Below are 14,878 nucleotides of genomic sequence, written 5' to 3'. Positions count from 1 at the left end.
AAATATTTCATATTCTTATAGAACAGAATATTTGTACCGACTATTTAACAAAATATAAAGTTGATAATAATGTGACATACCGATCTTTTGCAAAATCTCCCGTAAAAATCATTATTCTCCTAATAAAGGATGCCTGTGGTTTACTTGGAAAATATTTTTTACTTGGAAAATATTTTTATTTCCTCCCATATATTTTGGTTCCCACTTAATTTTTACTTTATTTTACTTAAAAATTAAAGTTTGAGTGAATAGAGTTTAGCTAAATCCAGGAAAGAGAAACCCAACATTCATTCATTCATATGTGACACTCGGAAATCTGAAACAACAAAACCGAAACTCACGAAAATTTGAAGAATGGATTCACCAATCTCAAACCTCTTTCTGCGATTTCGGAAATCCTAGCAATCCCTTCTCAATCGATTCATCTGCGAATCTTTTTGCCGCTGGAATTTGGCGTCAATCGTAAGTCCTTCGAATCACAAACCCATCAAAGCCTTCCTAAATTGCATATGAGTTGGTTACTTGATTCTCATAAATTGAATTTCTATTTGTATATCAATTCCTTGAAACTTTGTGGTTTTGTGTTGCAACCAATTTTTGCTGCTGAAACAGAACTAGTTTTTGTGTCTCTACAGTTGTTTATTGTTATGCCGAGATTGCATGTGTTGGTTTGTTGAAATTGTGTTCATATGCCATGGATTCAGTTAAGTCTGTAGGTTTTTGTGGCTCTGCAGTTGCTGTTTGTTGTCGTGTGTTTTAGCTATGGCCAAACTTTTAAAGCATTAAAAGTTCTACTATAAAATATGAAGTGGTGAGTTGGTTAGTGGTATTTAACGAAGTACAGACACGATACGGGAATCAGATACAATACGTATCCGATACATCGATACGTCGGTCAATGAAAATATAGGATACTAATACCTTTTAGATACATATATAAAGCTTAAAATTATACACTAGTTAAATCATTGTCCAACAATAACCAATTGAATTTGCAAAATTTAATGATGGATAATATAAAAATGAGAATAAATTGGTGCATCATAAATTACATAGGAAAGAGGGGAAAATTTGATTCTTGTTATAGAAAAATAAATAGTCACGAGGTAATTAAAGTTGAGAGAAGAGTACTTATAGAGAGGAAAGTTTGAAGAACACGAAACAGTCATGAGATAAACTAGTTGTATCCCTGACGTATCGGAGACGTGTCGACAACGTATTGTGGCGTGTTGTCGCCGTTTTGGAATGTATCAGAATTTTTTTGTTTTTGTTTTTAAATAATAAAATTTGGATACTCCTTCGATACGTCTCAGCAATGTATCGGGGCGTATTGGTACATTCAGATATGATTCGGCAATGATTTTGAAGTATCCGTGCTTCATAGGTGGTATTATTTATATACTCTTAAGATTAAATGATGCATGCATGTGTTATATTATATAGATAGAAATTGTAGTCAGTATATATATGTACTTGAAGTAATTTAATATAATAGGACAACACAGTGGAGAACACAATTATATGCAACAGAGCATATATACGTTTAGTGTAATTGGTTTAATTCTCTCACATAAGAGCATGGGAAAGAATCTTTAATAAAAATTAAGTGATATATTGTGTGAAATTTAATCATGAAACAATGTCGCTTTGTGAGAGAGTGATCCTTAATCATAATGTTACCTTTTTATTTTATTTTATAATTTTGCTTGTTTTTTTGGTGCTCGTACTATTACTATGACGAGTGTAGTCGAGATCGAGTGCTAGATCATAAGATTGTTAGATCTTATGTGCTAAGGGTGCCTGAGAGTGCTACGATCAGAGAAAGATCGTTTTCGTCAACGCCGTGGTCAAAATCGAGCTTTTTGAAGCAAGATCGTGAAATTGTGCTTGTATTATTATTTCGTGTTTTTGTGTATGTGTGTATATATGGTATGAAGTTACCATTTTTCACAAGATCGTAAAAAAAAGTGTTGGGTCTTACGTGCCGTGCTCACGATCCGAGTTTTATGATCTTTCACAAGCCGGCCGATCCTACTTAAGATCTCGTGCTTGAGACTACATTGACTATAACAGACTTGTAGGCTATCATCTTAACAAAGTCATTTGATGACAATGGCTAGTGTCCATTTTAAAATAATGAAAATCTAATATCAAAGTTTAAAGAAAAAAAGTTTGATATTTGGCTTGTCTTTTATGCTCTATATTTAAAGACAAAAAAGTTTGTTTTATTTTTTCTGTCAAAGATTTGGTCATGAGCCAGAGCCTTAGTTTCAAGGTAGACAGTATTGCCATGGTTCTGTTAAAAGACAAGAAAGTTATTTGGAGATGCTGTGTTTTGTTCTTCATGTGTTTATGTATGTGTTTTTGTACATTCTTTTAAAGGCTGCATTTCTGTATTTTATGTTGAATAACTGGTATTATTTTGATTTGTAGGCCTTGTTTTCGAGTTCCAATTCAAAGACTTCACAATATCTTCATTTACGCATCTCCTATATCCAGGTAGATTTTATGATTAACAAACTTGTAGGGCCGTAAAGTATGAATTTAATTTTTGCTTTGTTCTAGGGCTAGCTTTCACCAACTGTCCCTTAAATAAGCTGCTTGTTGATTTTATGATTAATAACAATATGAGTTTAGAAACAACTCAAATTAATTTATTTTTTTTAGAATGATCCATTATTGATTTTTCCTATTTTACCTAATTTGTCTGTTTTGTCTCCGTAGAAATAATGTGTTCTTTGTGTTTGGTTTTATATGTAAAAAGAAATAACTTTGTGCCAGCCAATCTTAATTCTTTACAAGAAAATTGATAGTGCATCAATCTCTGCGTTGTTTCATTACTACAACACTCTTCTCTACTAATCAGTCTAGGTTAGTTTATTTGATTTTATTATTTTACATTATGCCAAGTTTTTCAAAAATGGAAAAATTGATGCAATTGCATGTTGTAAGATTTGACATGATTTGGAACTACACCCAACTTTCCATAATGAATGTGGCTAGCAAAACTGAAATAAAGTCTCAATCTTGTTGATTGGTTTTATTCAGGTGTTTTTGTGTACTTGCCAAAAAAATATGGGTTGAATATTGATTTGTGATTATGTGTAAAAGATGAAAGAAAAATATGGTTGATTATGACTATTGATTTGATGCAATAGATTCAATACTAATCCTTATTTATAGGGATACATAGGCCAATAGTGGCGCCGCTATGGGAAGAGCCTTAGCGGTGCAAAATACTATTGCGGCCACTATAGGGTAATTAGTGGGTAGTTGAGGCGGAGCGGTTCCCGGCCTGGAGCGGTTTCTGTCCCGCTACTCTTTTCCCCTCCGAAAAACAGATATTACCCCTAAAATTTAAAACATTTTAAGAGTAATTTTGGGTTTTCCAATCAAATTTGAGTTGAAAATCAACCCTAACCTTCCTTCACCGACGTTTTTGTACTCAGCCATTCCAAAGAAAAAATCAAAAGTTCCTCCCTCGCCTCTCTCTGCAGTTTATTCTTCCCTCTGCACTTCATATGTATATAATTATTATTCATATAACTTATCTAAAAAATGATCAAATAACGGTCATCTCACTATACGTTATCCTACTATCTCGTTTTTGGGGTCAGCCTCTCTGTGCTGCTATCTGGGATTGACTACTCTGGATATTATAAGATATTTTATAATATTCTAACATATATACGTATTGAAGTATACTTATGGTGACAGGAATTTGGTAATACGCTGCTCGTGCTTTTTGTGAAGGCACCGTGAGAGTGAAGTTGCTGAGTATAGATAGATATTAGCTTCTGTTATTTGCTGTTTAACCCTGCTGCTATTTATAATCCGAGAAAAAAATTAAAGAGATTAATGGGTAGTCCAAAGTTGCCAAAGAAAAGAGTAGCCTTTGTTTTGATTGATGGGTTGGGTGATGTGTCGCTGCCAAGGTTGGGATACAAGACGCCTCTTCAGGCAGCGAAACTTCCCAATTTGGATGGGATAGCATCTGCTGGGGTTAATGGATTAATGGACCCTGTAGAAGTTGGCTTAGCTTGTGGAAGTGATACTGCTCATCTTTCTCTCTTGGGTTATGATCCTCGAGTTTATTATCGTGGTCGAGGGGCATTTGAATCCATGGGGGCTGGATTGGCCATGTCGCCGGGTGACATTGCTTTTAAGGTTTGTGCAGAACTCTCTTTCGTTATTATTTATATGCAGTTTCAAAATAATCTCCCCTTAACCTTACTTTTCAAAAGCATTATTCATGCTAATAGCTTGATGAAATATTTGTCAAAAAAAACTGTCTTCCTGCAGTCAAATTTTGCAACTCTTGATGAGAAAACTGGAACTGTCACTAGTAGGAAAGCTGACAGGCACTTTGAAGAAGAAGGTCCCATACTATGTGCCGCCCTCGATGGAATGAAGCTTCCATCTTTCCCTCAATATGAAGTCAGAGTCAGGTGAAGATGTCTAAGGTTGCTATAAGATTTAAGGGTTAATTGTTGGTGTAGGTGACCACTCATTATGGTTAACGTGGTTCTTATTAGAGAAATCGTTTTAATAAATCTCTTAGTCATATCGTAAATTTGGAGGATTTTGGATGGTTGAGCTCTACTTTGTCTGGTTCAAAGATTTCTTTCCAAAATTTTAAAATTCAACCTTCAAAGTTAAATTGATATGTTGTGATTACAATTTACAAGTTGATTAAGACATGAACTCATGATTTCAACAGACTAATATTAACAGGTCATTCTACGTCTTTGTAATTCTTTTCACAGGTATGCTACAGAACATAGATGTGGAGTGGTTGTTAAAGGACCAAATTTGAGTGGAAATATATCCGGGACAGACCCGTTAAAGGACAACCGCTTACTTTTGAAAGCAGAAGCTTTAGATGAATCTCATGAAGCAAGGAACACTGCTGATGTTGTTAATGAGCTGTCTAAGGAAATAACGAAAATTTTGGTTTCTCATCCTGTGAATGCTCAACGTGCCGCAGAAGGGAAGAATATTGCAAATGTTGTCCTTTTAAGAGGATGTGGCATTCGAATTGAGGTTTGTTTTTTATGTTCAGAACATAATCTACACAATTATCTTTAAAAAGGTGAGATGTATCGTATCGGGTTTTTCCGTTAAAAAAAGAAGCATAACTATTGAAGTGGTCTTTCAATAACTTCAGGGACTTTGTACTTTTTCTGCGACTATGTAAGATGAACTACAATCCGTGTATTAAACGGTTATGTGTATATGTAAATTGTAATAGCTATTGCATTTATTGCTTTTACATTATATATTACAGGTTACGCCATTTGCAGATAAACACGGTTTGAGGCCATGCATGGTAGCTCCAACAAAAATAATTGCTGGTCTAGGCTTATCACTTGGTATTGATATTCTAGAAGCACCTGGAGCAACCGGAGACTATCGAACTCTACTAACTTCGAAAGCAACAGCAATAGCTAAGGCGCTCTCGGCTCCTTCGCAGTCTTGCCCCCGAGTTTTTGTACCTGGAGAGGATGAGTATAAAGCAGGTCCCTCAGATGGCTATGACTTTGGATTCCTTCATATTAAGGTTGAAATTTTTAAGTTTCGGTTTCTTCATCTGTTTTTACTTTTCAGCATTTTGCCGCAAAACTTCATACCTATTTTAAATGGATCCCATATGTTATTGTTTCTGCAGGCAATAGATGATGCAGGCCATGACAAAGCAAGCATTCTCAAAGTCAAAGCATTAGAAGCTGTTGATACTGCAATCGGGCAGTTGGCAAGATTACTCTGGGAAGCAGAATCAACAGGAAAATTTCAGTTTTTCCTTTGTGTCACAGGAGACCATTCTACACCAGTAGAATACGGAGATCACAGCTTTGAACCAGTTCCGTTTTCTATTTGTCGGTTGAAGGACTTCGTAGGTGCAATTGGCGAATCCGTTATTCGCGAAACTTCTCTTGATCCATTTCCTCTTCCAAGTGTCAAGTCCGGCGAAGATTTGGCTTTCGATTTGGAAACAGAAGAGAAAGACGGCAAATGCTCTCAATCTTATAGCGGCGATTCAGTATATGAATCAAATGAAATTGCAGCTGCAAGGGGGTGTTTGGGGCGGTTCCCTGGAGGAGAAATGATGGGAATCATAAAGAATTTCCTTAACTTAGATGCAGAAGCTATTTAAATCAAGAATGTCAAGGAGATTTCCAAGTTAAAGGTTTTCTGTTTTGTTAAATTAAGTGATATGGGTGCAAAATAAAAAATTAATCAAGTTTTGAGCTTTTGTACTCTTGCAAGTCTTTTCTACTAATAACTATGTAAACTCTCAACTTAAAATAAATGTAACTAATTCTGTTATTTATTTTAGTTTTTAATTTTAGTATTTTTGTTGATTTAGATTTGAAGGGTCTAGCTGGAACATGAGAGTATCTTAATTCTATCCCAAAAGTTTTACATATTGCATGTGAAAGTAAGTGATTTTACTTATGACCAATTTTGTTAAAAGTGATTTTTCGACCAAACAATCTCAACAAAATAGTTAAAGATTTAAATAATAATCATTGGATTTATCTGATTTGTTAAAGTGATTTTTCGACCAAACAATCTCAACAAAATAGTTAAAGATTTAAATAATAATCATTGGATTTATCTGATTTGTTAAAGTGATTTATCTGAATTTTTTTCTTCAAAATAATCATATTTTTCAATAAAAATTTTCGAATAACAATATGTTTTCATTAATTTCCAAACTACTTATGTTTCAAATAAAAAAAATTTAAAACATTGAACACAAACTACTTATGGTAGGATGATGTGTTGGCGACATATGTTTGTTAGGTGTTTTGATAATAACCATGTTGGTGGTGGTGGTATGGGGTATGTTCTTGGTTTGGTGGTTTGGTGTGTGACATGTATTGGTTGTGAGTTTGGGTGTTTGTGGGTTGATAATTTTGTTGGCTAGAGTGTTATGTGTGTGTGTTATTTGGTAATTTTGTTAGGGTTTAGATGTTGAAGCTTGATATGTGTAAGTGGTTTGACGCGTGTCGTATATGTTAGACGCTAGTACCGATCTAGAAGGGGGGTTGAATAAACCAGTTTTTGAAATTTAGCGCTTTTTAAAAATGTTTTCAACGGTTGCGGAAGCACCCTAGATTTTAATCGTCTAAATGATCTGTTAATGGAAAGACCGGATATGCGTGAAACCGAATAAAATTACTAAGATAAAGCTTATCAACCACTATCTAAATCAATCAATCAACCATTTTGTTATTGTCAATTATAAAACATTCTAATCATAAGACTCGTTTCTGACGAGGTTTATACTTTATCCTTTTGGACGCCTCCATCATCTAAGCCGCCTAAGTCTCAGTTGATTATACTCATTTTGTTCTTGTCAATTATAAAACATCCAATCATAAGACTCATTTTTGACGAGGTTTATACTCTATCCTTTTGGACGCCTTCATCATCTAAGCCACCTAAGTCTCAATTGATTATACTCATTTTGTTCTTTTCAATTATAAAATATTCTAATCATAAGACTCATTTATTTCTATGTTTATACTCTATCCTTTTGGAAAGTCTTTCACACTCGGGAATATGGAGATGGAAAATTAGGAGTATTGTTAGGAAGAAAAACGGCAAAGGAGAAATTTTTTCTCCCATACAACTCGAAACTAGATATTGGATTTAGAATTGATTTAATATTTGTATTCTATTTGAATGTTTTAATAAAATAAATAATTTTTTTATGAATATATGTTTTACGGTGCAAATTCATCTTTGCTAATAAAGTTCATTATAATCTAGAATAATGGACAATTAAATTATATTAAAAAATACATGATATGTTATATCCGGAATGTTATTGTTTTGAATAATCGACTAAGGATATTTTTGAAATTGATTGATTTTTATGATGATGTAATATTATTTGAACTATGTGTTTTCTTGTTTGTCTAAGTGGTGTTTGCCTAAGTGAGGATATTGTAAATTAAAATTTATGATTTTTTTATGTGCATGATGGTATATTAATTGGATTGTATATGATTGCATTAGTGGCGTGAATTTTCTTAATGGAGGGATTTGCCTTAGGGGCATGATTGTCTTTTATCATCATGATATGGCATGTGCATTTCTGTGTGGTGTCTTAGTGACATATTATTTTTCTTATTGGTATGAGATGAATTTTTTGTGGTGCCTTAGTGGCAGGTTAATTATATCCTTATCATATAATGCTAAGAGCATGCATATGTGAATTTTTGTTTTTGAAACTTTTTATTTATTGATATATGTGTTTGAAATTGATTTATGTCCTTGAGATGTGTGTGTGTGTGCGCGCGCATCTGTGTATGTGCGTGTGTGTGTGTGCGTGCGTGCATGCATGTGTGAGGGCGTGTGTGCGCGTGGGTGTGTTGTAACACCCTAAACCCCGCAACTTATACTTTAAGAATTACAGGACAATCTAAGGTGTCACCAATGATAAAACCTCTAAAATCATTCAAATATTAATAAACATGCAGCGGAAATACCAACATCATACAACACCTATCATCGCACGCTCACCTTCACTTAGGGTATCATTACGGCAGTATCGATTCTAATCGGATAAATAAATATAAACTCAATATTTTAGTCTTTAAAACTCATTTAAATAAAACATTCTTAAAAAACAATAGTTATTAAACTAGACTCTAAAACACTTCAACATAAGCCAATGAACTATTAAATTTCAACAAAATAATCAAATAAACATTCTCGACCCCGATGTTACAAGATTAGAGCAAGACTTTAAAAAAAATAAAACTAAAGAAGTAACTCCTTAAGATAACTTCACTTACTGAAGCAACTACTCATGAGTGTCTGCATGATGTCCATGTAAAGACAATATTCAATCATAAGGGTGAGAAATACATTCAAATAATAAACGACACATAAACAATCAGAGTAGATTAAATATAATGCAGTTCAAGCATAATCCACTATACAACACGACACATGTATTCAAGTTTCACCCACTTCACAATAATACACAACAAATATGCAATGTGACTCTCAACAACATTATGGACTCGTATGCATACGGTACCGATCTCAGTAATAGTTCCAATTAAGAACCGAATTCCAATAAAATGTGAATCCGTGAAGCCCACACCAAGCTTCAAGTCTCAACATCAATCTTAGGATAATTATCGGTCACCAATATCGAAATCTGTAATCACCTCTTTCACAACAACAATAACTCATGATTCATGAACGAATGTATGCATCATCACAATAACTCAACAATAGAAACATGTCATACCCTAATTTTCAACCTAAGATGTCACCATAATTTGTATCATTTGCATGACATCTAGCATCTTTTCATTACTAACCTATTGAAAATACAAAAAGATTTTCTACTTTGTTTGTCTTAAGTTAGGGTTTTGCACCAAGAGCTTTCAAAGATTGATCAATCAAGACTTTGCATGAGTTTCAACATTTCAAGCTCGTCACCTTCCCAAGTGATCAAGTGACTCCCATCAACAAGAATCAAGTTCAAGATCATTCCATCTCAAATTCACCAAGGTCAAAGTTCATCTGATACCCTCAACTAGGGTTTTGACCCAAAGTCAACTAGTTGACTTTTTAGCTAAGACATGATCCCAAAGCTTTAAGTATGGTTCAAAGATTTCAAATACATCATAAGTGATCCATTCACATCATCCAAAGTTTGACTTTTGATACTTTTTGTCAACTATGAACTTCTCAACTCAAGCATCATAAAAATATGGTTGATGGATGCATTTGATCAAGAGAAAACAAAAAATTGGAGGTTACTTGCAGAAAGGGCAAGATTTGGTGTGTCTATGAATTACACTTAAGTTGGTTACTGATCGAGATGAAATCTTTATTAAAAATCTATTATTTATTATAGTGTTTAGTTTAATTACAATTATGTCTCTATTTTATCTTATTCACGAAAATAATTCTCATATTTCAAATTTAAAGAATTTTGATCTCTTTTGAAATTAATGACGTGTCTATTTTTTAAAGATGTGTAACTTAAATTTTTTATTCTTAAAATTTCACAAATAATGATACATTATTTAAAAATAAATATATCATTACTTGAAAATTTTAAGAGACGTCAAACTTATTTAAATTTGAATTATGATAACGAGTTTTGTAATCCATTAAAATAGAGAGACCAAAACTATAATTCAACTTAAATATTATTTTAAAAATAATTATTTAATTATATATATATATATATATATATATATATATATATATATATATATATATATATATATATATATATATATATATATATATATGAGACATGTTGTCAAAATTGAGTTTATATATTTTAAAATTTTAATAAATGTATATAGTAATTTAAAAGTGTTTATACTTACTTTTTTAAATGGTCATTTATAATTATATAAATGGACTGATAATTATTAAAATAAAATCAAATATTATAATGGTGTAACTGAAATTTTAAAAAAAATAAATCAAAATTTTAAGTGTTATTATAGTTATTAACTTAAAGTTACTACTATATTATATTATTATATAATTTACTTATACAAGTAATATATATAGAAGAAAAGCTGAAATGTTAGGATTTCTCACAAGTATATATGAAAGATAATAAATGAAAGTTAGAAGAGGTATTCGTAATAAAGAATCAATATATTTATTAGACAAAATATAAAGCTAAACTAATTATTTACATAAATGCTATTAACGAATATTTATGACATGTTTGAAATACTTTTCAATTTTAGTTCTTAAAATTTGTTTTTCAAATCTATTTTTAAGAAAAAAATTAACAAAAAAATTATTTGATAAACTAATTTTTAAAAACTGTTGTGAAAATATGAAAATGAAAAAACTTGTTTGATAATCTAATTATTTAATAGTATTTTAAGAAGAGAATAAAAATGTATATTTTGTCATCTACTTTTAAAATCTATTTTATTGTATAAAATATTACAAATTTAAAAAAATTAATTGATATTTGTTCGAATACAAATAATTGGGTTAAATTAATTTTTAAATTTACAAATCACATAACACTTGTTTGATGAATATTTTTATTTATTTTTTAATTATTATTTTTAATAACGTTTCTGTAAAAAAAATAGGAATTAATTATTTTTAATAAATTTGATAATTTTGAATAGTTTAAAATTTTTAAAAATATATAAAGTTGTAATTACCATGCAGAATGTGATATAAAGTATGGAGGAGAAAATATTGTGTTAAAAAATTAAATAATAAAACCAAAAATAAATAAAAATAAATTATAAGAACATTAAAAAAAAGAAAAAAAATAGTATTAATAAGATTTAACTATATAATATTTCAAAGTCGAAGAGATAAATTCAATATTTTAGAAATCGTATTGGACCTGTCGATTGAACCGATCGAATCAAAAATCAAAGGGGTCATTGGTATGGTTTGATTGGTGGATCGGATAAGCTATTAAATCAGTGAGAATTGACCAAACCGATCAAAATCGATAAAAATTGAAGAACCAACGAGTTTTAAAAATCGACAGATTAATTGCTTGTTTTTTTTCACAAAATACGACACCATTTTGATAAAAAAATTTTAAACTAGTAAAGGACCCGTGCGTTCGCACGGGTCGCCCAAGTGCAATAATTTATTTAAAAAAATTAAAATATAATATATTTTTTTGTTTATATATATATATATATATATATATATATATATATATATATATATATATATATATATATATATATATATAGTTGGATCAACATACACAAATTTATTGCATAAGAGTTTTTTTAATGTAATGGATGTTAAATGATCAATAAATGGGTTCAAAAAATTTCCACAAATAACTTTTTCCAGTTTGGGACATAATAAAGTAAAACATTATTAATTTATAGTAATATAATTTGCTTAATTTTTTTGTATACTATATTAAGGAAATAATCAAAAATATAATACAAAAATATTTTTACAATTGATTGGTATATTGATATATAATAAACATTCCAGTGTTAATGTTATGAATAAACATTCCATTTATGATTGAGATTTTGGACATAAGAAATAAAAATATAGTAAGGTTTAATGCAACAAAAGATATCGAAACAAAAGGTTCACAATTTTAGTTAAAATTGTGAGAAATAAGTCCAGCAACAAAAATGATTTAACTTCGTACAATTCTTTGGTCCTTAAAAAACTGGGTTTATACAAAACATGTCCGCAACCTTTTAGGAAGTGATGATTCATTACCCTGTAAAAAACAATTACATCCATATAAACAAATATTAAATATTAAAACATAATGTATATTTTATTGTCACATTTTTAACTCATAATATAGATTTTAATATTATTATTGTCACTTTACTTAAAAACGTTGAATATAAATAATATAAATCATATGTTTCCTTTTATAAAAAATAATATCTATGTATATAGATAAAAAGAAGCCAAATAAATTTTAATAATAAAGATACATTCGAGTCATTTTTTCTTAAACATGAATATCAATAACACTTATATGTAATAAAATAAAAGAAAGAAACATATATATTTATAGTCTTACAAATAATGTAGTTATATCATAAATATTAAATCAATTTTACTTTTTTTATAAATAAGACAATTAATTTTAATAAAGGATAAAAATATGTATTCTTTTCTCTTATCACCCTAATATTTTTCATATATTTTAAAAAAATAACTAATAAATCTAATTGATATCTTTACTTTACTAATCTTTCAAAAAAAATTATATATTAATAAGTGTAATCAATTATTATTATTATTATTATTATTATTATTATTAATTATTAAATTTGAAATAAAATAAATTATTTTAAATTCTTATTGGAATGAGGTATGTATTTTCTTTTTTCCTTGTACCACGTCATAATATCATATACGATTTTTATATCAAACTATATTTTAAAAATAAAGTCAATAAAAGCAACACGTTAATCAAAATCCGTTCGCAAATATATATATATATATATATATATATATATATATATATATAATATATATATATATATATATATATATATATATATATTATATATATATATATATATATATATATATATAGGATTTTTTACCAATATACCCCACATTTTCAATTAATTTCCCAAAATAATCCAGGTTTCAAAAAATTTCCCAATATACCCCACTTTTAGAGGGAGGCGCCAATTGGATTGGCGCCCCCTCTTAAAAATTGCAAGGAGGCGCCAATTGGATTGGCTAGGGCACCTGCCCTAGCCAATCCAATTGGCGCCTATGTGTAATTTTTAAGAGGGGGCGCCAATTCAATTGGCGCCTCCCTTAAAAAAGCCTCAAATGAAAAAACTTCCAACATGAAAGTTGTAGATCTTTTCAAGACAATGAATTTGGATATAAATTTTGCATCATTTGGATTTTTTTTGAGAAAGTTATGGGCAGTTGAAGTTGGACTTCTGAGTTTTTCAACTGTTATCTGAGTCATAATGTTTTGTATTATTGCATGTGTTTCTGTTAGGAATATGAATTTTTGGCCAACATAACATTTGAAGTAGACATCTTAAAATTTCCAATGCACTTGGTCCCACCTCAAAATAATTAAAAATGAGTGAGTTATGTCCCTGCGAAGTTGACCTAAAATTAGGGTTTCTGTCAAAACAAGTGTATGTGAATTTTGCCAAAAGGGACCAACTTGAAGCCCTTTAGTTTGAATGATAAAAGCCTCAAATGACAAAACCTTCAACATAAAAGTTGTAGATCTTTTCAAGATAATGAATTTGGACTAAAGGTTTGCATCATTTGCAATTTTTATGAGAAAGGTATGGGCACCTGAACTTGGACTCTTTGACATTTTAACTGTTATCTGAGTCATAATGTTTTGTATTATTGAATGTGTTTCTTTTAGGAATATGAATTTTTGTCCAACATAACATTTGAAGTAGACATCTTAAATTTTCCAATGCACTTGGTCCCACCTCAAAATAATTAAAAATGAGTGAGTTATGTCCCTGCGAACTTGACCCAAAATTAGGGTTTCTGTCAAAACAAGTGTATGTGAATTTTGCCAAAAGGGACCAACTTCAAGCCCTTTAGTTTGAATGATAAAAGCCTCAAATGACAAAACCTTCAACATAAAAGTTGTAGATCTTTTCAAGATAATGCATGTGTTTGTGTTAGAGTTATGAATTTTTGTCCAACATATGATATGTGTTTATTTTAGAATTACGAAAGAAACTTAATGTTTGGAGAATACACAAAGATAAATTTGACATAATACGAATTGATATTAATAAAATTTGGATTTTACACAATGAATCCTAATGGTGATGACCGGGATCACCTAACCGACCTCCGGTCCCACATCCCCTAGCTACCCTAACCCTTGGCCCTAACCCACGTTGACGATTCTGCACCGGTGTTTGTTCATCTGATGGTACAGGAGCGTCATTACCGCCTACAGGAGAAGATCCGCTGAGGTATTCAGCCAACTCAGCATAGTCTTCAGTATTCAATGATGGTGTACCGGCGTAGCTGAGCTCATGACCCATGCCAGAGAAGTTGGGGTGTGGTTGACTCATGGATGGGCGACCAGGACGGTTGAAGGGGGACATGGGTGACAATGATGGGTCTAGGAAAGGTTGGAAAGGTTGTTGGGGTGTTTGGAAGAGATATGGTTGTGGGATGTTTTGGTATTGTGATGTTTGGGGTTCTTGGCTACGGTAGGTGATGGGGCGGTTAGTGTTTTGGGTAAGGCGACTTTGGTAGGGTGATGGTGTGGGTGCGAAGCGATGTTCGGTCGAAGGTTGATGGTCCATTTGTTGGTGGTGGTATGGGGGATGTTCTTGGTTTTGGGGTTGGGTGAATGGCATGTTTTGGTTGTATGTTTGTGTGTTTGTGG

The 14,878-nt window shown here is 31.0% G+C and overlaps 1 protein-coding gene across 1 annotated transcript; it reads left to right on the top strand.

Annotated features, from left to right (window-relative positions):
• Window positions 1-315: 315 nt before the first annotated feature.
• Window positions 316-6,331, top strand: LOC127128404 (uncharacterized). Its single transcript, XM_051057687.1, has 7 exons — window positions 316-462; window positions 2,434-2,499; window positions 3,718-4,167; window positions 4,303-4,448; window positions 4,767-5,043; window positions 5,288-5,560; window positions 5,669-6,331. The coding sequence occupies exons 3-7, from the start codon at window positions 3,859-3,861 to the stop codon at window positions 6,152-6,154; spliced, it is 1,491 nt and encodes a 496-aa protein (XP_050913644.1). The 5' UTR covers window positions 316-462; window positions 2,434-2,499; window positions 3,718-3,858; the 3' UTR covers window positions 6,155-6,331.
• Window positions 6,332-14,878: the final 8,547 nt, after the last annotated feature.

The sequence above is a fragment of the Lathyrus oleraceus genome, chromosome 3 (genome assembly GCF_024323335.1).
Source record: "Lathyrus oleraceus cultivar Zhongwan6 chromosome 3, CAAS_Psat_ZW6_1.0, whole genome shotgun sequence".
NCBI classification, from domain to species: domain Eukaryota; kingdom Viridiplantae; phylum Streptophyta; class Magnoliopsida; order Fabales; family Fabaceae; genus Lathyrus; species Lathyrus oleraceus.
This window is presented reverse-complemented; position numbering and strand designations above follow the sequence as displayed.

What these genes read in the sequence shown, in the direction of transcription:
- LOC127128404 (XM_051057687.1), top strand. Translation starts at nt 3,859, where the DNA reads ATGGGTAGTCCAAAGTTGCCAAAGAAAAGAGTAGCCTTTGTTTTGATT. An exon ending in CGGGTGACATTGCTTTTAAG is followed by an intron (nt 4,168 to 4,302) that starts GTTTGTGCAGAA and finishes GTCTTCCTGCAG; the next exon opens with TCAAATTTTGCAACTCTTGA. An exon ending in TTGGATTCCTTCATATTAAG is followed by an intron (nt 5,561 to 5,668) that starts GTTGAAATTTTT and finishes TTGTTTCTGCAG; the next exon opens with GCAATAGATGATGCAGGCCA.